At 39.7% G+C, this 25,739-nt stretch overlaps 3 protein-coding genes across 5 annotated transcripts in view; 2 read left to right on the top strand and 1 right to left on the bottom strand.

The window, feature by feature from the left end:
* The window catches only part of LOC122019420 (DNA-binding protein HEXBP-like), a 57,357-nt gene extending 49,817 nt beyond the window's left edge, over nt 1–7,540 (bottom strand). The window contains exons 1-2 of the mRNA XM_042576888.1: nt 7,278–7,540; nt 6,991–7,177 (exon numbers count right to left, since the gene is read on the bottom strand). Of these exons, the coding sequence (XP_042432822.1) occupies nt 6,991–7,177; nt 7,278–7,540 (450 nt within the window). The remainder of the gene's footprint in view (nt 1–6,990; nt 7,178–7,277) is intronic.
* A 4,440-nt stretch (nt 7,541–11,980) lies between these two features.
* On the top strand, nt 11,981–15,342 carry LOC122018909 (protein OCTOPUS-like). Of its 3 annotated transcripts, XR_006121947.1 has the most exons (3): nt 11,981–13,908; nt 14,962–15,104; nt 15,209–15,342. XR_006121947.1 is itself a non-coding variant. In XM_042576377.1 (2 exons), the coding sequence occupies exon 1, from the start codon at nt 11,981–11,983 to the stop codon at nt 13,889–13,891; it is 1,911 nt and encodes a 636-aa protein (XP_042432311.1). In that variant the 3' UTR covers nt 13,892–13,908; nt 14,962–15,342. The 3 variants fall into 3 exon arrangements, 2 of the variants coding, with proteins under 2 accessions (XP_042432311.1, XP_042432312.1); XM_042576377.1 differs by having other exon boundaries at nt 14,962–15,342; XM_042576378.1 differs by having other exon boundaries at nt 11,981–13,913; nt 14,962–15,342.
* A 977-nt stretch (nt 15,343–16,319) lies between these two features.
* Nucleotides 16,320–25,505, top strand: LOC122018908 (nuclear poly(A) polymerase 4-like). Its single transcript, XM_042576376.1, has 13 exons — nt 16,320–17,444; nt 17,563–17,640; nt 19,263–19,370; nt 20,983–21,045; nt 21,111–21,272; nt 22,492–22,605; nt 22,686–22,748; nt 22,843–23,172; nt 23,250–23,414; nt 23,508–24,252; nt 24,371–24,651; nt 24,756–24,829; nt 24,927–25,505. The coding sequence occupies exons 1-13, from the start codon at nt 17,319–17,321 to the stop codon at nt 24,949–24,951; spliced, it is 2,334 nt and encodes a 777-aa protein (XP_042432310.1). The 5' UTR covers nt 16,320–17,318; the 3' UTR covers nt 24,952–25,505.
* The last annotated feature ends 234 nt before the right edge of the window (nt 25,506–25,739 follow it).

The raw sequence follows: 25,739 nt of genomic DNA, 5'->3' as shown, positions 1-25,739 counted from the left end.
AAAGGACAAGGAACGTCTTTTTCTGACAGCAGGTATGTTTCACGTGTGGGCCATGCTCCAAATCTTATGACAAAGGATTCCGTTGTCCCATCGAGGACATGCTGAGACTGTAGCAGTATGGGTTAGGGAAGCTCACTGACAAGTCCTTACTGGAGTATGGACCATGGATACGTGTACACCTCGGTAGGTGTACACTCACTTCTTCGCTGCCCTATATAAAGGCCCTCATTCTTCGCCGGAGGTACACTTTCTACGAGTTTTGAGGCCACTGTTTCTTTCTTGAGCTTCACCTGACTTGAGCGTCGGAGGGTCGCTGCCGGGAACCCCTTCCCGGCCCGACTTCTGTGCAGGTTCGCCGGAGCTTCGTGCCACCAGTCGAAGATCCACGACAGCAGTCGAAGAGCGCCCCGTGCCTAGCGTCCATTGATTCAGCATTCGGACAGGATCATATATATATATATATATATATATATATATATATATGCACCTCCGGGCATCCCGATTCACTTTTGAGAATCGAGGCCCCAGGGTGCACCCGAGCACCTGAACATGTGAGGGTTTCCTAAGAGTGTGCACCGCACGGATGTGCAGACTATCATTTTATATATAGAGAGAAAGAGAAAAATAATACCTTGTACACGCTTACCCTGAACACTCCTAGGTGACCCTCACAGGTCCGGGTATTCGGAAGCACTCTCGGATGTCTCGATTCACTTTTTGAAAATCGAGGCACCCGGGTAGGTATCCGGGCACCCGGATAGGCATCTAAGTACCCGGACCTATGAGGGGTGCCTAGGAATGCACAAGGTAAGGGTGTACAGGATGTATATATATATGTGTGTGTGTGTGTGTGTGTGTGTGTGTGTGAAAATGTTATCCTGTACATGCACACTCATGGGCGACTGAGTACAAATTCAAGCACCTGAAAGCCCGACCGGGCACTTGGAAGCCCAGTCGGGCTTTCGGGAGCCTGAAAGTGTACTCGGTCGCTCATGAGTGTGCAGGATAATAATGTACAAGGTATCAAATTACTATATGTGTGTGTGCGCGCGCGCGCGTGTGATTTTCTAAATAGTTTTTTTTTTTAAAGTTTATGTTCCTAACTAAAACCATTGACAGGGTGAGGTACCGGACTCTTCTGCATTAATGAAGTTATCAAGCATAGGAGGAAGGTGTAGCTAGTTGCCCAGACATCTACAAAGCTCAAGTGAGGGTTAGAATGGAGACCAGGGGTACCTGACTCAACCATTCTGACACTCAAGTAAGATCTCCAACGGAAAAATGGAAAGGGAGTAAAAGAAGAATAGCAGAGCAGAGGGAAAATGTTGAAAATAGTCTTGTGCACAAACCTCCTCTTATAAGATGAATTACCTTTTATATATGTGTGTATGTGTGTAAGATTTTCTAAATAGTTGATTTTTTTAAAGTTTATGTTCCTAACTAAGACCGTTGACAGGGTGAGTTATCAAATTCTTCTATGTTAACAAAGTTATCAAGCATAGGAGGAATGGCTAGCAAGTTATCTGAACATCTGCAAAGCTCAAGAGAGGGTTAGAATGGAGATTAGGGGTGTCTAACTAAACCATTCCGACACTCAAGTAAGATCTCCGATGGGGAAATGAAAAGGGAGCAGAAGAAGAATAGTAGAGCAGAGGAAAAATGTTGAAAATAGTCTTGTGCACAAACCTCCTCTTATAAGATGAATTACCTTTTATGTATATTCTATTATGGGAGGGGCGGTGCTCACATTTTTCTATATCCTGATCGATAAGATATTATGTACAGGTATAGAAGGTGTCACATCGCTACATTCTCTGAGTTATGTCATACCATTTCCTACTAGTCATGTCATCTCGTACTCTATGGGTTATCTCATCCCTGTTCCGTTGACCCTTGCCTCTCACACGAACCATGCTTTTGGAATTGAAGGCTTGATATAGCTTATGTTTGTGCATGTTCAAGTGGAAAAGGTGTCACACCCCGTGACTTAGGCACGTGGCACCGACGTTGCTCGCAAATATAAATACTCGAAAACAATAAGCCTCATAAAGTGCATACCAAACCAGTAATAATATAATGAAAATAATGTCTTTACAATCCAAAAGCAAAAGCATACAAATAAAGATAACATGAACTAAAAGGACGAATCACTTGGACACGGCTTCATTACCAGTCCCAAAACATCTCTTGCTCATCCTTCTCGACTTGTTCTTCGTCTTTATCTGGGGATGGGAGTAAGGGGGGTTGAGTGCTTGGAAAAATACTCAGTAAGTGGGATTGATCGAACATAGCACGACAGAATACAAAATATAGCAAGACATTTAGAATTCATGACGAAGGCATATTTCTTAAAACATGGCAGAAACATAACTTAATCGAAAATATATACTTTTAGTAAGACATTCAGAATTCATGACAGAAACATAACTTGATAAAAAACATATACTTTTAGTAAGATATTTAGAATTCATGACAGAAACATAACTTAATCGAAAATATATACTTTTAGCAAAACATTCAGAATTTATGATAAAAACATAACTTAATCGAAAACATGACACTGTTAATCATCTTATTTTTCATGGTATTACTGATCAGTCCCCTATATGTAATTCCTCTAAGGGGTGAGATCATATATCGATTATTTTTACCCACCGCATCAGGGTCATAACTTGTCATATCTTATCATATTTTTGGAAATTCCCTTTACCATCAGTCCCCTATATGTAATTACTCTAAGGGGCGAGGTCATATACGGTTATTATTACCCACCACATCAGAGTCATAACTTGTCATATCTTATCATATTTTTGGAAATTCTCTTTACCATATCTAACTTGAGTCATAACAGTGCATCTTGGAATAAAAAGAAACAAATTTACAATATAAAATGATGAAATGTAAACATATTCCGCGGTTATGCTCGAAACGAAAAGCCCACTTACTTGATCAAAAACTTCTTCGATTTTGGATAGAAATTTTATGGGACTTGAACTTGCACTTGTCGATCGAAACTTAGGCAGAAACTTGCACGAAATGTGAATGAGGTTTGGACGAATTTCTGCAGCACTTGGACAGGAAGTTTTTCAAAGGATTTAAGTGTGCCTTTGGGAGACAATGTCTTGACTATTTATAGGCCAACCATGGCTAGATGAAGGGCTATCCATTAAAAAGGTTGGGTGAAAGGTCATTACTAGATGAAGGGTCATGGCTAGATGAAAAGTCATCCATTAAAAGGGCTAGATGAAAGGTCATGGCTAGATGAAAAGTCATCCATTAAAAAGGCTAGGTGAAAGGTCACCATATCATTACAACTTAGCATATGAAACATAGGCATAGCTAGAACAAGTCAAATTTACATAAAAAGATTAACACATGACTTATTATGTTATCATGATAAAACCAAAAAAAATATAGGCATAAAATTTTAACATATGACTCACTAAGTCATCTTGTTAGAAAGCAAGAAAAATATAGATATAACTAGAATAAAAATTAAAACATATAAATTAACATGTAACTCATTAAATTATCATGATGAAGAGCATAGAAGAAACATATGAGTAACTAGATCTAACATCTAAAATCCCTAAGATCCAAACCTACACATGACACAAATTAATCATAAACTTGGGTTCAATTTTATGGTATTAAGATTTCTAGGAGTCGAACCTAACTTAACCTTCAAAGGTATCTCCACTAGTGTCCAAAATTGGGTCTTCGCATCCCACCCTCCTTATTAGAAGTTTCATCCTCGAAACTTGAGCTTGCTTGATCTTCAAAGAGATATGGGTAATGTTTGCGCATCTTTTCCTCGGGTTCCCAAGTAGCTTCCCTTTCAGTGTGATTGGACCATTGTACTTTGACGTATGGGATGGTTCTTCATCTAAGTACTTGATCCTTAGTGTTAATAATTCAAATGAGAACTTCTTCATACTTCAATTCTTCATTCAAGTTCCCTTCGACTAGGAGTGGTCTAATTTCCAGAATATGGCTCGGGTCTGCAAAGTATCTTCTTAGTTGGGAGACATGAAAGACATTATGAATCCTTGACATATCCGGTGGTAATGCTAGTCTGTAAGCTAGTGATCCTACTTTCTCTAGAATTTCGAAAGGCTCTACATATCTAGGATTCAATTTCCCAGCTTTATTGAATTGAACTGCTCCCTTCATTGGCGAAATCTTTATATAGGCCTTATCACCTATTTCGAATTCCAGTAGTCTTCTTTTTAAATCAACCCAACTTTTCTGTCGATCTTGAGCAGCCTTGAGTCGTTCCTTAATGACAGTCACTTTTTCTACCGTGGTTTGGATAAGCTCAGGTCCAATGATAACTTTTTCTCCTACTTCATCCCAATATAGAGGTGACCAACACTTGCACCTATATAGAGTCTCGTATGGGTCATTCTAATGCTGCTATGATAACTATTATTATAAGCAAACTCGATTAAAGGCAGGTGCTCACTCCAATTATTGTTGAAGTCCAAAGCACATGCTTTTAGAATGTCTTCAAGTGTCTGTATTGTCCTCTCAGTTTGACCATCAGTCTGAGGGTGATAGGTCGTGTTGAGAGTGACCTTAGTGCCTATAGCTTTTTGAAAACTTTGCCAAAAATGGGACGCAAATCTTGGGTCTCTGTCGGATAATATGTTTGTCGAAACTCCATGCAACCACACAATGTTGTCCATGTATAGAGTAGCCAACTTATCCAGATTGTAATTCATGCGAATGGGTAGGAAGTGTGCAGATTTTGTGAGTTTATCCACCACTACCCATATCCCATCATGACTTTGTCTTGCCTTTGGCAATCCCATCACAAAATCCATGGAAATGTACTCCCATTTCTACTCTAAAATCTCTAAAGGTTGAAGAAGTCCTCCAGGTTGTTGGTGTTCTGCTTTGACCAGTTGACTTACTAGGCACCTAGAGATGAATTCCCCGACATCCTTCTTCATTCCGCTCCACCAGAAGTTCTTTAAATCGCTATACATCTTTATACTGCTAGGGTGGACCAAGAATTTTGATTTGTGGGTCTCAGACATTACTTCTTGTCGAAGATTATCAATGTCAGGCGCCCACAACCTTCCTTTCATCCATAAGATCCCGCTATCATTTATTTGAAGATCAGGAGCTTTTCCTTTTTTGATCTACTCTGTAAGTCTTTCCAACGCCGGATCTTGCTTCTGCTTCAACTTGATTGTTTCTCGAAAGCATGGTTGTGCTGAGAACGATGCTAAAACTGTCTTGCCCATGCTCTTTCAACTTAATGCATCAACTACCTTATTTGCTTTGTCTATGTGGTAGTTTATTATTAAGTCATAATCCTTTAAGAGCTTAACCCATCGTTGTTGACTCATGTTTAATTCTTTCTGCTTAAATAGATACTTGAGACTCTGATGATCTATAAATACTTCTCACCTGGTACCACATAGGTAGGGTCTCTAAATTTTTAGCGTGAATACTATTGCAGCTAGTTCGAGATCATGTGTTGGATAGTTTTGCTCGTATGGTTTCAATTGTCGTGAAGCATAAGCAATAACCCTTCTCTCTTGCATGAGGACGCACCCCAAACCTCCTTTTGAGGCATCATTGTAAATAGTGAAATTCTTATCCTCTGCCGGTAGTACTAGTACTGGTATAGATGCAAGCCTTTTCTTCAAGGTTACAAAACTCTTCTCACATTCTTCACTCCGGTTAAATTTGGAGTTCTTTTATGTGAGTTTGGTGAGAGGTATAGCTATCGAGGAAAATCCTTAAATGAATTTTCGATAATAGCCAGCTAGCCCCAAAATGCTTTGAATCTCTGTTACTGTCTTTGGTTTTAGCCAGTCTAAAATTGCTTCCACTTTCTTGGGGTCTACAAAAATGCCTGCTTAGGAGATTATGTGACCCAAGAAGGTGACGCTTTTTAACCAAAATTCATACTTCTTGAATTTGGTATATAATTTCTTATCTCTCAGTGTCTGGAGGGTAAGGTAAAGGTGCTCTTTGTGATTTTCTTCACTAGGTGAATATACGAGGATGCCGTCGATAAACACCATCACAAATTTATCAAGATATGATCTGAACATCCTATTCATGAGATCCATGAATGCTACTGGGGCATTGGTTAAGATGAATGACATTACCATGAACTCGTAGTGTCCATACTTGGTTCTGAAAGTCATCTTTGGTATATCTTCGGCCTTAACCTTCAGCTGGTTAAGGAGCCCCATTAAGTTGGTCGAAGAGGTCATCTATCCTTGGAAGGGGTACCTATTCTTGATTATGATTTTATTCAATTCTCGATAATCGATACACAATCTCATACTCCCATCTTTCTTCTTCACAAATAGGATTGGGGCTCCCCACAGAGATGCGCTTGGTCTGATTTGTATTTTATTTAACAACTCTTGAAGTTGTTCTTTTAGTTCTTTGAGTTTTGTCAGGGGTCATTCGGTAGGGTGCCTTTGATATTGGTGTCGCACCTGGTGCCCAATTAATTTGAAAGTCTACTTCACGATCTGGAATTATGTCAGGTAATTCCTCAGGAAATACATTTGGGAAGTCTTGAACTATTGAAATTTCTTCTAGCCTGGCCTTGGTCTTCTCTTCCACCTCACTTATCATAGCTGATAGATTCCATCACCACTCCTCATGGCTTTCAAAGTCTGAGATGCGGGCAGAAGAGATCTCTTTTCATTGGCCTTGCCATAATAGATGATTTTTTCTTGGCTTGGAGTCCGAAGTTTGACGCTCTTCTTGTGGTAATCCACTAATGCGTGGTTCTTGGCCAACCAATCCATGTATGATTACCAATACTGACCTGATAGTTTCGATGCAACTTATGAGTTTCGATGTCCTTATTAATGGGCATAGCTACTCTATATAGTTCACTAAGTATTTCAGCTCTGAGTCCTAACTTCATAGTGAATCTTTTAGATATAAAAGAATGAGTGACACCATAGTCAAACAATACATATGTAGTCATTTTGTTGATTAGAATGGTACCTGCCACCACATCGCTTGCGTTGTCCACCTCTTCTTGAGCAATAGCGAACACCCGAGCATTGGACTTATTCTCCTTTGGTTTATTCTGGATTGCAACAGAATTTGATACCGCCCCTTGTTCTTGGGTTCAGGACAATCCGCAATTCGGTGCCCCATCTTCCCACAGTTGAAGCATGCATCGGAGATCCTATGACATTCCCACAGTTAGACATGGCTTAATGCTTTGGGAGGGCAAAGTGAAAGAGGGTCCTTTGGACTGGCCACTTGATAGGTTGAGCCGTTTTAACCTTTGTTCACTTGGGGAAGATTGACTTGCGAGGAGTCGCTTGTTCTTGCCTTCATCTTCACGCCCTTTGATGTCCGTTTCAGTTCTAATAGCTACTCCCATCATATCAGCAAATTTAGTTGGCTTGTAGATTACTAATGCTGATTGAATTCGGCTACTCAAATCCTTCTTGAAGCGATGTAGCTTCAGGGTGTCATCTGCCATGATGGTTGAGGCATAGGTCCCGAGCGAGTTGAACTTTGCGGTGTACTCCAGTACGGACATACCCCGGAGTCTGAGTAAAGTTTTCAAATTCACTGAGCTTCTATAACATTAGCTCAATCGGATAGTACTGCTTTAAGAACATCTCTTTAAAGTATTGTCATGTCACAAGTCCAACTTCAGTCATTGCTAGTGAAATGATTTCCCACCACTTGCATTCCTTATCTTCTAGGAAGGGTGTCATGATGTCCACTTTAAACACCTCCAGAATTTCCAATAGTCGAAGCTGAGTTTCGATATTCTTGAGCTAGTTTTGACCAACTTCTGGGTCAGGGTTGCCATCAAACGTCGGGGCTCTGTTCTTCTGAAGAGACTCATAGTAGTACTTAATGTCACGTGGTTGGGCTTCTGGTGGTGGGTTGGGATTCTAGTTAGCACTTGGGGTAGCTATCCCTTGCAGTGTGGTTGCTACGATGGTAGCGATGACCATTAAATCTTCTCGGCTTAGGCTAACTCTTGGGGGAGGGTTTACATCTTCATTGTTGTTGCGGTTGGCACAGTTGGGGTTATGGTTGTTCCGGACGGGTCTGTCAGCCATTTTCTAAAATTAGATAAGCGAAATGGTTCATGATAGTTCAAAGATAACTACTTAAGAATCAATTAATGGAATCGAATTTTGACTTTCCTACGAGAAGTTATAGGTAATCGAAAACTTTTTTGAAATGACAAAAACATGATTTCGAGGGCCTAAACGATGGAATTCAGTAAAAAAATGGCATGTGTCACGATGAAGGGTCCGTGATATTTTCCTAGGCAATTTTAGAAGGTACTAGCCGTTTGTCGAAAATCCAACTTTGTCAGATTTGCATACAAACATCCCAATCTGATTAGAACTTGGCTCTGATACCATTTCAATGTCACACCTTGTGACCTAGGCGCGTGACATTTGCGTTGCTCACGAATATAAATACTCGAAAACAATAAGTCTCATAAAGTGCATACCAAACCAATAATAATATAATGAAAATAATGTCTTTACAATCCAAAAGTGAAAGCGTACAAATAAAGATAACATGAACTAAAAGGATGAATTACTTAGACACGCCTTCATTACCGGCCCCAGAATATCTCTTGCTCCTCCTTCTCGACTTGTTCCTCGTCTTTATCTGGGGATGAAAGTAAAGGGGGGGGGTGAGTACTTGGGAAAACACTCAGTAAGTGGGATCGATCGAATATAGCACGACATAATACAAAATATAGCAAAACATTCGGAATTCATGACAGAAACATATTTCTTAAAACACGGTAAAAACATAACTTAATTGAAAACATATACTCTTAGCAAGACATTTAGAATTCATGACAGAAACATAACTTAATCGAAAACATATACTTTTAGCAAGACATTTAGAATTCATGATAGAAACATAACTTAATCGAAAATATAACACTGTTAATCATCTTGTTTTCCATGGTATTACTGATCAGTCCCCTATATGTAATTCCTCTAAGGGGTGAGGTCATACATCGATTATTATTACCCATCACATCAGGGTCATAACATGTCATATCTTATCATGTTTTCGAAAATTCCCTTTACTAATCAGTCCCCTATATATAATTCCTTTAAGGGGTGAGGTCATATATCAGTTATTATTACCCACCGCATCAGGGCCATAACTTGTCATATCTTATCATATTTTTGGAAATTCCCTTTACCATATCTAACTTGAGTCATAACAGTATCTTGGAATAAAAAGAAACAAATTTGTAATATAAAATGATGAAATGTAAACATATTTCGCAGCTATACTCGAAACGTAAAAGCCCACTTACTTGGTTAGAAACTTCTTCGATTTTGGATAGAAATTTTATGGGACTTGAACTTGCACTTGTTGATCGAAACTTGGGTAGAAACTTGCATGAAATGTGGATGAGGTTTGGATGAATTTCTGCAGCACTTGGATAGGAAGTTTTTGAAAGGATTCAAGTGTGTCTTTGGGAGACAATGCCTTGGTTATTTATAGACCAACCATGACTAGATGGAGGGTCATCCATTAAAAATGTTAGGTGAAAGGTCATTGCTAGATGAAGGGTCATAATTAGATGAAAAGTCATCCATTAAAAAGGTTAGGTGAATGGTCATGGCTAGATGAAAAGTTATCCATTAAAAAGGCTAGGTGAAAGGTCATGGCTAGATAAAAAGTCATCCATTAAAAAGGCTAGGTGAAAGGTCACCATACTATTACAACTTAGCACATGAAACATAGACATAGCTAGAACAAGTCCAATTTACATAGAAGGATTAACACATGATTTATTATGTTATCATGATAAAACTAAAAGAAACACATGCATAAAATTTTAACATATGACTCACAAGTCATCTTGTTAGAAAGTAAGAAAAATATAGATATAACTAGAATAAAAATTTAAAACACATAAAATTAACATGTGACTCATTAAATTATTATGATGAAGAGCATAGAAGAAACATATGAGTAACTAAATCCAACATCCGAAATCTCTAAGATCCAAGCTTACACATAACACAAAGTAATCATAAATTTGGGTTCAATTTTATGGTATTAACATTTCTAGGAGTCGAACCTAACTTAACCTTCAAAGGTATCTCCACTGGTGTCCATCATCATGTCCAAAATTGGGTCTTCACAGAAGAAAGAGTCAGCAAGGCTGAGTCTGGCGAGACGAGTTGGCCTGGTCGAGCTGAGTGACTAAACCGAGTGATTGAGTTGAAGGAACTGACATGACTGAGCCGAGTGGTTGAGTTGAAGGGACTTACCTGGCTAATCTGAGTGACTGAGCCGAATGATTGAGTTGAAAGAACCAACATTCGCTGGGAAAGCTTCTTGAGAGAGGTCAACGACTCGGCTAGTCGAGTTTGCTTGGCAATTGACATGTCTATGGAGTCTATATTGACCAAGTTAATGACTCGCCATATGGACCCTTATTTACCTTCGTATCACAAGTATCCTCTCAAGTATAGTTGAAGGAGACAGAAGTCCGATTGATTGGACTGTTGGCACCGAAGATCGGGGAAGTCTTCCACTATTAATGGAAATATGACTGATAGAAATGAGATGAGCATATTAGACTTTGGCATGACGACTTTACTTGGGGCAGAGGAGATGAAATGCCAATGATCGTCTAGATAGGGAGAACAGATTCTTGATCCTCAATTATGTTCAAGTCAAAAGGGAATAATAAGTTGATCTGTGATTATGTCTGGGTCGAAAGAGAATAATAACTCGATCCACAATTATATTTGAGTCGAGAGAGAATAGTAGACTCAATCTCTAGACTCCTGAATATTCGTGGAGTCAGAGAGAGAATAATAAGTCAATCCGTGATTATATCCGACTCAAGAGAGAATAATAGACTCAATCTCATGATTCCTAAATACTTGTGAAATCGAAGAGAGAATAGTTTAATCGCGACTATGTCTGAGTCAACAGAGATTGAATTCTGAAAAGGATAATTACTGATAAGCATCATTAGTCAAGATGAATTATCTTTTATATATTCCATTGCAAGAGGGATGAGACCCACGTTTTTTGTACCCTTATTAATGAGACGTTTCGGTATAAGTATAGAAGGTGTCACATTACCCTGATCTGTGAGTCTTGTCATATCATGCCATGCTAATCATGTTATCTCGTATGGGTCAGGTGATCTCATGTTCCGTTGACCTCCACTTTCACATGGGCTATTCTTTTAGTATGGCTCGGTGTTGCTGTGGTCGACATGATCGAGGAAGAGTTGGTAAGGTTGAGTCTTGCAAGACGAGTTGACCTGTCCGAGCTGAGTAACTAAACTGAGTGATTGAGTTGAAGAAACTGTTATGATTGGGCTAAGTGATTGAGTCGAAAGAATTAGCCGGGCTGATTCGGATGACCAAGCTAAGTGATTGAGCCTAAGGAACTTACCGTTGTCAAGAAGACTGTTATTTACCCCGCATTAGTTTATAATATTAAGGATATTTTATGTATCTAGAAACGAATAGGTATCTAGAAACTAGAATGCACCCGCATGAAGATTGAGGAATTTCTGGAACTTTGTGTACCTCCGAGTAAATTCTGAATTTTAATGTGCCTTTCTTAGAAAAATTTATTAAATAAAGGTGAAATTGTATCGAAAGAAATGCATGGAAAATGAGAAAGAAAAGGGAAGAGAGGGGATAAAGTGGTAGGAGGGAGCCTGATCGCTTTTACTTTTTCTCCTTTGTAATCCAATTTTTGTTGCTTTTGTGTCTGCTTTTACTGTCGTCTCCTTCATCAAACCACCAAATCCTTCTCTGCGACTCGCTTGTGCTCTCCTGCTTCTGCCATTGCAACGGCACGGCTTGCTCCATTGGCGAGGAAGCGACTGGCGGGTGCTGTAGCGACAGTACTGGGTCAGCTTTGGCCAACGCCGCAAGAAGGAAGCAGCCGAGAAGCCTCGGTTCATTGAGTGTAGGGGCGGGGACGGGGACGCGAGGCTCCTATGACGGCCGAGATCGAGAGGGAAGTGCTCCACCACCACCAGTTGCTGCAGCCACAGCGCCGCCTGCCGTCCTCCACCTGCGACCTTCACCCGGGTGAGACTGTCACCGGCTTCTGCGCTTCCTGTCTGCGCGAGCGCCTCTCCGGCCTGGAGGCCCCTGCCGCCTCCTCGGGCCGCAAGTCCACCTCCGCTCTCCGATCCGTCTTCCAGAAGGTCTCCTCCGGCGCCGCGCCAGCCGCTGGGCCCTCCTTCCTTCGCCGCTCCAAGTCTTTCTCCTTCGCTCGTGGGGGAGGAGGTGAAGGGTTATCGATCCAGCGGCCGCCTGCGGTGGCCTTTGAGCCGCAGCGGAGGTCCTGCGACGTTCGTGGCCGTAGCACATTGTGGTCGTTGTTTAACCAGGACGACCACCAACGGGTAGCCGAGAACACTTCTGTTGCTCCCTCCTCCGTTTCACACCCGGTCTCCGTCGTTGCTGTCGCCAGTGGTGTGATAGCTAGTGAGGTCGAGTGCCGAAACCTAGGGATTCCTGGTCCCTGCGTTGCCCCTCCTTTCTCTGAAACACGAGAAGAGGAAAATGAGAATGATGATGAGATCACGCCAGTCGATCCCGTGGTCCTGGTGGTCGAAAGCTCGGGGGAGATAAATGAGGAAAGAAAAGAGGAGGCGGAAATAGAAGAGAGAACGACTGAGGTGAAGCCAATGAAGGACCATATAGATCTCGACTCCCAGCAGCAGCAGCATCAGGCGAAGAAACTGCCGGCCAAGGATTTCAAGGAGATCGCGAGCAGCTTCTGGCTCGCTGCCTCCGTGTTCAGCAAAAAGCTCCAGAAGTGGCGCAGAAAGCAGAAGCTGAAGAAGCAAGGCGGCGATGGCGCAATGCGGGCGGAGAAGGCGCCCACTGCGTCCCGGAGGTTCCGGGACACGCAGTCGGAGGTCGCCGTGGATGCCTCCGGCAGGAGATCATGCGACACTGACCCTCGATTCTCGCTGGATGCCGGCCGCATGTCCTTCGAGGACCCGAGGTTCTCCTGGGACGAGCCGAGGGCGTCCTGGGACGGTTACCTCATCGGAGGGCGATCAGTGTTCCCTCGTCTCCCTCCCATTCTCTCAGTCGTCGAGGACGCCCCCACTCAAGCTGTGCCGCGATCGGACTTTCTGATCCCCGTCGAGGAGGACACAACCGTTCCCGGTGGTTCGTTGCAGACTCGGGACTACTACTTGGATTCGTCCAGCCGGCGACGGCATAGCCTGGACCGATCAGCCTCTATCCGGGAGCAGCCTGTCGAGCCTACTGAGTCCAAACCTGTCCCTAATGGGAAGTTATCCCCTGCTGGTGGCATGGATTTCTTCCAGTGTAACCCCACTACGTTGCTTGACCGGGATGTCAAAGATTGGAGCTCAAATTCTCTCAGGGATGACTATCTGGGAAGCTTCGAATCAGCCTTCAAGGATCAAAGAGGTGCTTCTGCCAAGAAATCTCGGAGGTGGAGCAAAGCATGGAACATTTGGGGGCTCATTCAGCGAAGAAGCAGTAGCAGAGGAGAAGCCAATATAGTCGAGAGATCTTTGTCGGAGTCCTGGCCAGAGTTGAGGTCCAGTAGCTTCAATAATAGGATGCTGCGTAGTAACAGCAGCATAAGCTCTAGGCATTCTTTCAGTGGCAATGCTGGATATGGGGGCACGAAGAAGAACAGCTCAAAATTTGGCAGCCATTATTATAAGAATAGAAGAGATGACTTTGTTTTGGAAAGGAACAGAAGTGCTAGGTACTCCCCCAACCGTCTCGACAATGGCATGCTCAGGTTTTACTTGCCACCAATGCGAAATAGCCGGAGGAATGGAGTTTCTACTAACGGGGGGAGGCAAATACCTTCCCACTACATGACAAGGAGCATGCTTGGACTGCATTGAGCCTACTGTTGGACTGTGTAAGGTTCTTTCCCTCTTAATTTTGTGCCATTTCTCTCCATATTTGTTCATCTGAAGCACTCTGTTATTAGAAAGTGTTTGATAGTTAGTTGGTGCAATGATCTAGAATACACCTTGAAATTTAAGGTTGGCAAAGGAGACGAAGTTGATGGCTAGCTATTGAAGTTTAGAGTTACCCTGTCTACTATTCTGTCTGCTTAAATTTCAGTAAGAATTTGTGCTTACCATATGAATATCTATCATGTACCTTTCTTAATCCAGGACCACTTTTTTTTGTTGTATACTAATGGAGTTGCTAATATCCAACTCATTTGTACTTTTCTTCCTTGAAGAGCCAAATGAGCATGAGATCACTATCTTTGGCAGAGCGCTTTGGACACTTCCAACCTCAATCATGCATTCCTTTTGTATTGTTAGTTAAACTCAGTTTGGAGCCATTATACTTCCTACTTTGTCACTAACCATCTAACCAGTTTGAATTGTGCCACAACATTAGTCCAAGCATTTTTTTTTTATTGGTCGTCCCCACTTGTTTTGCCTATAATTGTGAGTCTCTTTTGTACTCAACAAAGCCTTTTGTTTGTGTTTATTGGGTGCCATGATTGTTATACTCGTGGAGGCATGAGCTCTCTCCTTTATGTCTTAAAAGGAGATGTTGCACTTCATTGGCTCAAATATGCTTTAGATTTTTACTGTAGTATTCGTTCTTTCCTGTGCTCTTTATGCTGTCCTTTTACTTTACTCCCACTCCATGTAAACATTTATCCCTCTGAATGATGGAGCTTGCCCTTGCTAATTTTCCTTGGATGCTCCTCCCACTGAAAAGATTAACAAAGCCAGTTGAATACTTTAAAAAAGTTGAATGGACAGTCATACCTCTAGCTCTTCTTATACACAAAATTATAGAAGGAACTCTGTGTCTGCTTGAGAACTCCTAGCCATACCCTTTTAACCAATGCTATGGAGAATATTCTCCATTGTTTATGCCTGATCTCTGTTTTCATTTTTCATTTTTCATTTTTCATTTTTCTTTTTTCTTTTTTCTTTTGCAGATGATCCTGCATCGAGGAGAATTTGCTGTCATCTTTATGTACTCTAATGAAGAAGCATAGCAAAATATCATAGTAATTTGATGCTCAAGGCCTGCAACTGATGCACATGTGGGGACTGGGAGTGACAGAAGGCTGAGACACAGGTATTGATGAACTGGGTAATTGAAAGGCACTCTCCACTGGTAGAATTATAATGCTACCTTTAATTCCAGATTATTGGGTAGTTCATATATATTTTTTTTAACAGTTTTATGAATGCAGAAGTGGAATGAGTGAACTGTTCTTTTCCAATCTGGCTGTCCTAGTCAGTTGTATTGCTTGTAACATCACCTGAGCTAGTGATACAAGGGATCACCTTATCGGTTTATGCTATGCAATCAATTATGATTCAAAATAATTATAAATTTTATAATTTATAATTTAATTCTTGTGAGAGTTTAATTATTAAAATAGAAATATTTTTTAAAATCAACCTTTTGTTTACAAAATTACAAAAACAAAGGAGGCATAGTACAATAGTGTAGTCGTGTAGATAATTCCAATAGTATAACAACTCCAATATCCCTATGGCTTCGATGAATCTTTCACGTAACAAGTGTGAATGGATCATGACTTTCACATGGAAAAGGTGGAAACCCTCGTTGGCTTTCCATGATCAAGATAATAATTATTTATAAAAATTATGTTACAGTGCACATAACATATTATTTATACATACATAAAATTAACTAATGGAATGTTTAATTTGACATCAAACTCTAAATAATGTGTTAAATTTAATATCATTTGGAAACATTTCAAAGGTGGAAAATCTCTTTGGATTACATAAATGGAAACCAAATAAGTATCAGTTATTATAGTTTAAAACATCTGCACTCTGCCCGGGCAATTGGGCAATGGTACTACGATAGAGTGCATTCTTAATTTCTCAAATATATGCTCAAATCTTAATTTAAATTAATGGATAAATTGACGGTATTATTGTAGGACTCAAAATTAATTAGCGTAAATTGAAAATCTAGCACTAACTAAAAAAATCGACACTAATTAATTAAATATTGCATCACTTTATTTATTGCCTTGTTAATTTGACGGCAGATCCAACGGTTGCGAAGATTGCGGACAATTACTAAAATGTTAATTCTTAAATTCTTATTTGACGAATAAAAATGGAAATAACATTTTCTATTAATATGATACAAATTAATTAAAAAAAGTGGTTTCTTTCGATTTAATATTAATCGTTTATATAATTTCGCCGTCACCAGGCGTATCTGGGCCGTCGATCAGGATAGATCCGACGGCCTCATTCATTATTCTTGCTTTCCTTCCGCCACCAAATCTAACGAAGAAAAGGCTTGATTTCCGTGTCTTCGTGAAACAACGCCGCAACCAACGCCTTCCTCTTTTTTTCCCCCTTTGCTTTCCGGCGATCGACCTCGACACCTCGTTGAATTGCCGGTACGGGACACCGCGTGGAGGTCGATCCCTGTCCTGTCTCCTTCGACTTCCTTTAAGATCTGGTTTTTTCAATCATCGTGGGCCGTCGCTATGGTGTCGCTCCCTCTCGCTTAGATTTACCTCCGCTGCGTCTTCCGCCTCTGCTTCTGGACGAGGAGAAGACCCCAACGCCTGCATTTGAGGTTTCACCGCCTCGCCGCTGCCGTACCGGGTCATGGGAGTCGACGTGATTCAGTAAACTCTAGGGTTTGATCTGCCGTTTAGGCCTGTCTTTTCTTTTCTGTGGTTCCATCCCCAATTCGGTCTAATTGTTTCTGTGGGATAAGAAAGAAAATTTCGTTTTTTCTAGTGTTTGTCGTCTGGAGTTTGTTTTTCTAGGGTAATTTCGTTTGCATCCCGATTTCGTGGCTGTCAGTGACCCTTTCCTTTCAAAGGCCTTTTCTTCGTTTTCCACTCTGTAGGTTCTAGTTTAGGATGTAAAAAAAAAAAGAAAAAAAAGGTGAAGAAAGGGGTCTTTGGTCTCTTGTATGCTGGTTGGAAGCTCACTTCCGGGTGAATTGCGCTCGTAATCGATTGCTGGAAGTCTTACTCGTGTTGTCTCTCTGTTGGATCAAAGCTTTAATTTATCTATTCTGATGACGTTTTTGTTTGAACAATCACTTTGTTGGGTGTCTTTAGGGTTTTAGCTTTATCCGTGTTGTGTTAGCATCTGCTTCTCCGTGATCTCTCTAAAAGAGTGAACATCCCTTTTTTTCCCTACTTTTTTTTTTCTAGGCGCCGTTTAGGATTAGTTTCATCGCTGTCTGATAATTAGGGCTGCTTGAGTATTACCATCTGGAAGGCCTCCTCCCGCTAGACCCAACGTTCGTCTAGTGAATATCTCTTTCATTTTGTTCATGGGTAGTTCTTCAGAAATGGGTAGTGCACCTCCACCTTTCCCAATACAGTATGGTATAACAAAGCCAATCTCGACTGCTGGACCTACTGAGGCTGATCTCAAGAGGACTGTTGAACTTGAAAGGGTATGCTTGTTGTTTTTTGTTCCATTATCAAACTACATTATTGATCTCCTCAGCCCTCCCATGCTGCATCTAATTATCAACCCTAATTTGTCGAATGTTTATTTTGGTCTACCAAAAGCTCTTGGTTGATGCTGGACTTTATGAGAGCAAGGAAGAATCTACCAAGAGGGAGGAAGTATTAGAAGAACTAGATAAGGTAGTTTTTTAATTTGTTTTCTGAAAGATTAGCCTATTTATCATGTGAATAAATATTTTCAATCTATTTCATTAGGGAACTGCTTGTTTCATCTGTTAGTTGCTCATATTTTCTGGATACTTCTTTCTATGTGGAATGCAGTATTATATAAAATGTACTGAGAATTTGTCTGTTGGATCTGCCCTATTTTTCTAGTATTTACTATTTAATTATTCACAAATGTGAACTTGGTGATAATGATAAATTGGCCAATAATTCTATTTGATAATGTTTTCCCATTATTTTTTGTCTCTTTAAAATTTTCTGAATAGCTTACTTGACTTGGACTTGGTGTGCGGCTTATCTTCTTGCCTGAATAGGCCCACTTTTTGTTGTATCTAAATTCCAAGAAATGTTCAAATCTGGTTTCACATGGTCAGTGCAGGTTTTCTGTCAGGTATGGTTAGAGTCTTAGAGATGACACACTATGGATTTCAGTTCAGTTCAGTAGCAACCTAAATCAGTCAAACTAGCAGCGAATTTGATCTAGTGCATTTGAGTTGCTGAGAGTTCAATTGAGCTGACTGTTAATGCTTTTCCTATCGGATGGTAAATAGATTGCGACACGTGCCAAATTGGCTGACTTTGAACAATACCAAGGCAAGCTTGTGTCAACCCTGATTAATCTGGGTTGGTGTTTCCTGGTTTCAATTTGGTCCTCCCTTTACTGCTCTCTGCCCGCTTATCATCCAATAATTTTGTGTAAATTTACCCAGACCAGCTTTCAGAGTTTGCAATTTCCTTTAGATTTGATGAATTGTCTATATAAAACACCATGATCAGGTTATCAATTCAATGTAATGCATATTGGAATTATGGATACATAAGGTTAATCATAGTTGCTTAGAAGGCGGTGAGTTTTGGGTCCTTTTGTTTAGGTATTGGTAAGACACATCTACTGTTGGGGTTTAGAATCTTTGTTAGGATGGTTTATGCCATATGGTCATGGTTCCTTCTTCATTGGGAGGGAAACAACTAAGGAAATGACGTAGGGTAGGGTAAAATATTTGTAGGGAAATGATTCCTTAGTTTGTATTTTCTTGGGGGAAAACTGTAGATAGTTTTCTTTCACACTGTTCCCTTGGAGGTAAAGAAAGAAAGGGAGTTTCTCTCTCTCTCTGTGTCTCTCTCTCTCAAAATAATTATAAAAATTTGATATTTGATATTTTAATGATCAACACAATTGATTTTTTTTGTGTATCATGTGTTTTCTACGGGTCAGATTTAGCTGACATTTGACTGATTAAATGTGAATAGAATTTTGTCTGCTTGTTTTATGCAAAATTGGGGAAAGAATTGCATAGCCCTTTTCTTTCCTTCATTTTCATCAAATGGAGGGAAAGGTCTGCTGAGGAATTCTTTTCACAGCCTGACCTTTCCTCGAGCATTTCCACACAAGGTAACACAGTATAAATCCTATTGTTTGCTAATCTTGGTTCATACTTAAATATTTGGTTTACTATTCATCAACAATTACGGTTAATATCTGGAATTTAAGCTTTATAAGGTTTCAGATTCTTTTGTTTGCCGTTTCTTGATCTCATTTGCTGCATTGTACTTTTTTTTTAATTTGAAATTGTCAGATTGTCAAAAATTGGGTGAAACAATTAACGCATCAAAGGGGCTATTCTGATCAAATGGTTGAAGAAGCAAATGCTGTCATTTTCACGTTTGGATCTTATAGATTGGGGGTATGTTATCAACACTTTGCATTCTAGCTGTATGAGGCCTGAAGTTTGTAATTTTACTAGGGTGTGTAATCTGAACTTAAGTTTTCTATGCTAGGCTTTTGTGCGCTGTGTATTTTAGGTTAGAAAACAAACCATTTTGATGATTGTTCTTGATGAATAACTACAAGTGTAAAATGGGGCTCTTATTACTGCCTGCAAAAATCCTGGTTATTCAGTTCTTAAAATTCACATTGCATCACAAATCTTCTACTAGTTTAACTCTCAACAGTATTTTTGTTGCTTAGTTCAAATACAAGGCTCTCTATCACATTACTTTATGATTGTCTTATAGTTATGTAATTTTTCTGGAAATTTCATGAAAATTGATTTCTATAAATGTTCTTTTGTTAAAGTTAGTGTTTTTAAAGTGAACCATTGTAAAATCATCAAACAATGTATGACAAATATCACTTGAGAAATTTGCTAAAATATATGGCTGATTTGTCAAGCACCATACAGTATTCACATTCGAACACACATATTATACTTTGATTATGGAAGTGGATTCCTATGCAGTACTTGCCATTGTTAAGCTATCTTTTAACTGCCACATTTGGCTGTGGAGGACTAAGCACATAAAACCTTGCCTTCTATGTGGAGCTCCTGTCACTGCACTCTATCTATAATCTTGCTTGCCAGTAAATAAAATTCTAATCTCTTGGTTGAAAATTAGTTGTATATGTTCTGCCTTGTGTAGTTAGTCATGTTATTTCTTGTTGCATTCTTTTAATTGGCACTATACACTTCGCTTGTTTTTCACAACTTTTACTTCTCAGAACTGAATTTTGCACTAAATGGTCTTTTAATATGCAAAATCTATTTTGCCGTTTTTAAGGTACAGTTGTAAAAATGGATTTCAGGATTAAGGTTCTACCTAGGTAGCTGATACTTAAGATCGAAGCATCGGATGCTAAGATCCTTTAACAGATATAATTTTTAAAAATTAGTAGACATTTAAGTTAAAATGTATTATCATATAATTATTAATTTTATGAGATGGTATGACAATAACTTATATTTACTTTCAATGGTGGTTGAGTTTTTAGAACACTTAGATGGATGGAAGTATATTCCATCACCTATTGAAGAATGGTCATGTTCTGGGAGCCTTGGCGTAATGGTAAAGTTGTTGCTCCCTGACCTAGAGGTCAGGGCTCGAGTCTCGGAAATAACCTCTTGCAAAGCAGGGTAAGGCTACGTACAATAGACCCTTCCCCGACACCCCGCATTAGTGGGAGCTTCGTGCACCAGACTGACCTTTTTTGCAGGTTCTATTTAGCATTTGGAACGTCTAGGAATGATCTAGATCAGAATCATAACCTTAACAGCAATGGTTGCAATGACTGAGTATATTCCTGTATGTACGTTTTGTTGGTTATATGCCTTCTTTGTGAACTAGTCATGTATTCATTTTCATTTGAGTATGCAAGCTTATAAGATTTTATCTAGTGTGCTCTTACAAATAGTGTCTCTCTCTCCCTCCCTCTCCACACGTAATTTTTTGGCATCTGATAATGTTACTCAAGATTCATGTTAACTATTAGCAAGCTAAAATTGCTTTCGCTGGTGGCAGGTTCATGGACCAGGGGCTGATGTTGACACTTTATGTGTTGGACCTTCCTATGTTAACCGAGAGGTTCTGTTTTTTTTTTTAATTAATTGTATTGCTAAATTTATATACTTAATCCCTGCTTTTTGCAGGAGGATTTCTTTATTATTTTCCATGATATATTGGCTGAAATGGAGGAAGTCTCTGAACTACATCCAGTTCCTGATGCTCATGTTCCAGTCCTCAAATTTAAGTTCCGGGAAATACCCATCGATTTACTCTATGCTAGTATATCACAGTTAGTTGTTCCACAGGTATGCATGTTATTGTGAAAGTTGGGTATTTTAGGCGTCAATGGATTTTTTCCACCCTTCAACACTTTCTTGTTTCAGTGTTTATATGCTTTACTAGTTCAGTTTCTTTTTATCTGTTTGCCCTATTCAGTTTGCCTACCCTCTGAGTTGTCCATAAATAGCTAGGAACTGTCAATTAAAATATGGCATTTGTATGATTGGTTTTATTACCCCTGAGGAGGAAGTTGTTTCTATCACTTACTTTGTGCTGTACCTGCTCATTGCTGATCCTTGGTTTAATTCCATGGAATTTATAAGTATCTTTTTAGACTAGATATAACAATAGACTGAAATCCATCAAAAGCACCAGTGATCAGAGTGTAAATATACCTTGATATCTTTCCCTTTACACAAATTCCTCCCCTTATCTATAGCTGACCTAGTTTCTTGTTCACTACTCTACCTGTCTGACCACACATTGCAATCCACACATTCAAAATCATTCATATGCCCATATTTGTTCATCTTTGTGTGTTTCTTCATTTCACAGACCTGATATCTAGTTGTATCAATAATTATTGTGAGTCACATGTATCTTTCCACATGTCATCTTTTGATATCACAACACTGTTTTGGTGGGTTGTGTGATTATTTATCTAGATACTTGATGCCCTCTCACCTATTTTGGAACCTCCTTTTATCTTCACTGCAGATGTATGCCTATGCCTAATCATGATGTGGTAGTGCTTGTGCCAACACCATGCATTACCAGGAAAATTTGGTCCTGATTCTTTTTATATTATTTTTTACATTTCCATGCTTGGAGGTTCTCTTAGATTATGTCGGGAGATCCTTTTTTAATTACACCTAAGTTTAACAGCTTGTAGCCTTTTACTGACACTGTTACTTAGTTTCACAGCTTGTGTCCTTTTGCTAGCATGTAAAGTCTGCATATTAGTAGACACAATGAATATGGATAGACATGAAGTTCATTCTTGTTTGGTTATTGTTAACTGAATTTATTGTTTACTTAATGTGGTATTTCAAGATTAATAGTGAAATGAATAAAGTGACCAGCCAGTCATGTGCTTAAATAAATTTCAAATGCTTGCAGTTCTTTGTTTTGTTATATTTTCTCTCCTCAAGTCTTATGATCACATGGACTTTAAACTCCTAAAATTTTTTACATTGTAATATTTGGGCTTATGCTTAACATATCTACCGTAAACATTTTATGAAGGATCTTGATATTTCAAATGGGTCTGTGCTTTATGATGTTGATGAGGCAACTGTCAGAAGTCTTAATGGCTGCAGGGGAGCAGACCAAATCTTGCGTCTGGTGCCAAATGTAGTGGTTAGTTTTTATATTACATTTTTTTGTGTTTAGCAATTTATTATGCATTTATATGGATACTAAAGTTATATTTTTCATAGAATTTTCGAACCACTCTCAGATGTATAAAATTTTGGGCGAATAGACGCGGTGTTTATTCCAATGTAAGACTGTGTTTATTTGTTCTGTAACTGAATCTCTTCAAATTGTTGTGATTTAGTATCTCAAGATCATGTGGGTTCTTCCTTTCATGTTCAGGTCACTGGATTTCTTGGGGGTGTTAACTGGGCACTGTTGGTTGCTCGGGTCTGCCAACTTTACCCTAATGCTGTGCCCAGTATGCTAATTTCCCGATTTTTCAGAGTTTATACACAGTGGCGTTGGCCAAATCCAGTGATGTTGTGTGCTATTGAAGAAAATGAGCTTGGCTTTCCAGTTTGGGATCCACGCAAGAACCCACGAGATCGGACTCACCACATGCCTATTATTACACCGGCATATCCATGCATGAACTCTAGCTACAATGTATCAACAAGCACATTGAGGGTCATGATGGAACAATTTCAAATGGGCAACAAGATCTGTGAGGTCTGTATTTTACTTTGTTACTTTTAGTTATTATTTGGACCAATATCTGTTGTATTTCCTTTTTTTCATGCTTGCAGGAAATTGAGTTGAATAAGGCTTGCTGGACTGCTCTGTTTGAACCTTACCGTTTCTTTGAGGCATACAAAAATTATCTCCAGGTCGACATTGTTGCTGCTGATGCTGAGGATCTAAGACTGTGGAAGGGTTGGATAGAATCTCGTCTTAGGCAGTTGACGCTCAAGGTTTTAGCATTTTAAAATACTAATTTTACCAATTTTTTTTCTTTTTTTTATGCTTAGAATGCAACTACTTAAACATTTCTCATCTTTGAGCAGATTGAGCGTGATACTTATGGTATGCTGCAGTGCCATCCATACCCAAATGAGTATGTTGATCCATCCAAACAGTGCTCACATTGTGCTTTCTTCATGGGATTGCAAAGGAAACAAGGGGTTAACATACAAGAAGGTCAACAGTTTGATATTCGCGGTACTGTTGATGAGTTCAGGCATGAAGTGAATATGTATATGTTCTGGAAACCTGGGATGGAAATATATGTTTCTCATGTACGAAGGAAGCAAATACCTTCTTATGTGTTTCCTGATGGCTATAAGAGGCCTTGTCCATCGAGACCAATGTTCCTGCAGCATGTTGATAAAACTATGAGTGAAGAGGAATGCCAAGGTGGATCCTCAGAGCGGCGACGTAAGAGGAAAGTTGACGTTGAATGCTTAGGTACTATCCCAGATAAACGTGCTTCAATTAGCCCAGAAAAGGAAAAGTCTCTAAAATCGGATGGACAAGGTCCTGTAAGCATAGAAGAGAATCAAAGTCAGAGTAGAACAGATGCCCAAGGTGAATACACTTGTAAGCAGATGGGTGGTGATTCTGTACAACAACCTAAGATGAAAATTGAAACTAGTTGCTTGTGTGCTGGACCTAGTAAAATGGCATCAATTAGCCCAAAACATGACCACACAATTGATGGAAGAGATCATGTAGTTAAAGTGAATCAGAATGACAATATGTTAGGTTACCATGAGGATCATGTTGGTCCGGGCAGGCAATTGCAGCAGTCAGGTATGTTTCTCAGTTAAAGATTACAAAAGGATGTCAGGTAGAACAAAATGTGCAGTTCGTAGTGATCCTGACAATACGGTAACCTGTAGCACTAACAGTTTCAAGGATTTGACGGCAGTCAGGAGCATAATGGATGGTGCAGTGGTAAGATCTTATGAGAACTACAGCAAGAAGTTGGCAAATGGAACTTCATGCCTCGAATGTGAAGGAGCTTCCACTAGAAATGTGGCATCTGATCTAGAGACTAAGAAACAGTTGGTTCTGCAGCAATCTGTTGGATGTGATAGCAAAATTGCAGATGAGAGTCAAATATTGCAAGATGGGAGACAGTTTACAAGTGTAGGGTCGGACCAGATTGTGAATGAACCTGCACAAGATAGTATGGCAGATGAGTTGGAGGTATTGCTTTTTGTTTCTTGTCTTACTTCGTATTATATGATGAGCACAATTTCATTTTATTGCTGAAATGTTCATCCTTTACTTTCTTTTTATATTTTTCTAAGCCAAACATCACGGTCAGAGTAGCAATTAAATCACACGGAGTGTCTACTGATGCTCCTCAGAAGTCTGCATTAAGGCATGGATATCGTAACCCTGCACGCCGCTTGAGAAATGTTAACATCTGTTTTCTTTATACTGTCTTGCCTTATATTGTTTTTCCACTTCTGTGGCAGGTTAAGTCTGACTACTACAGCTTAAAGTTTTGGGATAGGCAATCAATTCATGCGATGGATACTTAAACAGGATCAGCATATCAAATTCTATGAATGTGCAGTTCACGGTAAGCTTACTAGACTCGATGCAGTTTGGCTAAATGAGACACGCTTGTGTAGGAAGGCGGATCAACCGACAATGGTGGAATTGCTGAAGCAAGATTGCTGTGAAGGAAGGCCTTTTGTTTGCTGTTTGTATTTGTCTTATATCGAGATGGGGTAAAAATATCCAACTTCTAGATTTTAGACCGAGGATCTCCATCTAGGCTTTAGGTGAGGATAGGGTTCCCTTTGTTTAAGTAGAGCTATGTATACTTTGGTCGAAACAACAGTGGATTATTTGTTTCTATAGGTTAGATCCAAACAATACTGATTGGCATCCTCTAGTTCTTCATCGATTCAAGCGATGGAGGGTCCATCACCAATTTTATTTTATTTTTTAACCTTTTCCTTCTCTTCCCTTTCCTAATGAGACTGGGGGCCATTTGTTCTTTTTATTCTGTTTCACTAATAAATTACGTGTACAATCTTTCCTGTGCATCATCATAATGCATTCTGTGAATCAAGGCCTGTTAGCTCTCTAGGGTTGCCAAACCCTACATGGCAGCATAATGCACCTAAACAAGCAGATACGCCTACCCAACTCTGATGTCACCGCTGTAACTGCCGGCTTACAGTCCCACATATATACGCCATGAGAGCGTGCGAAGCTTGCGTGCCAGCAGGCTCCTCTGAATAAAGAAAATTTAATGTGAGAGATATGATGAAGATTAT

Source organism: Zingiber officinale, chromosome 9A, assembly GCF_018446385.1.
Source record: "Zingiber officinale cultivar Zhangliang chromosome 9A, Zo_v1.1, whole genome shotgun sequence".
NCBI classification, from domain to species: domain Eukaryota; kingdom Viridiplantae; phylum Streptophyta; class Magnoliopsida; order Zingiberales; family Zingiberaceae; genus Zingiber; species Zingiber officinale.
This window is presented reverse-complemented; position numbering and strand designations above follow the sequence as displayed.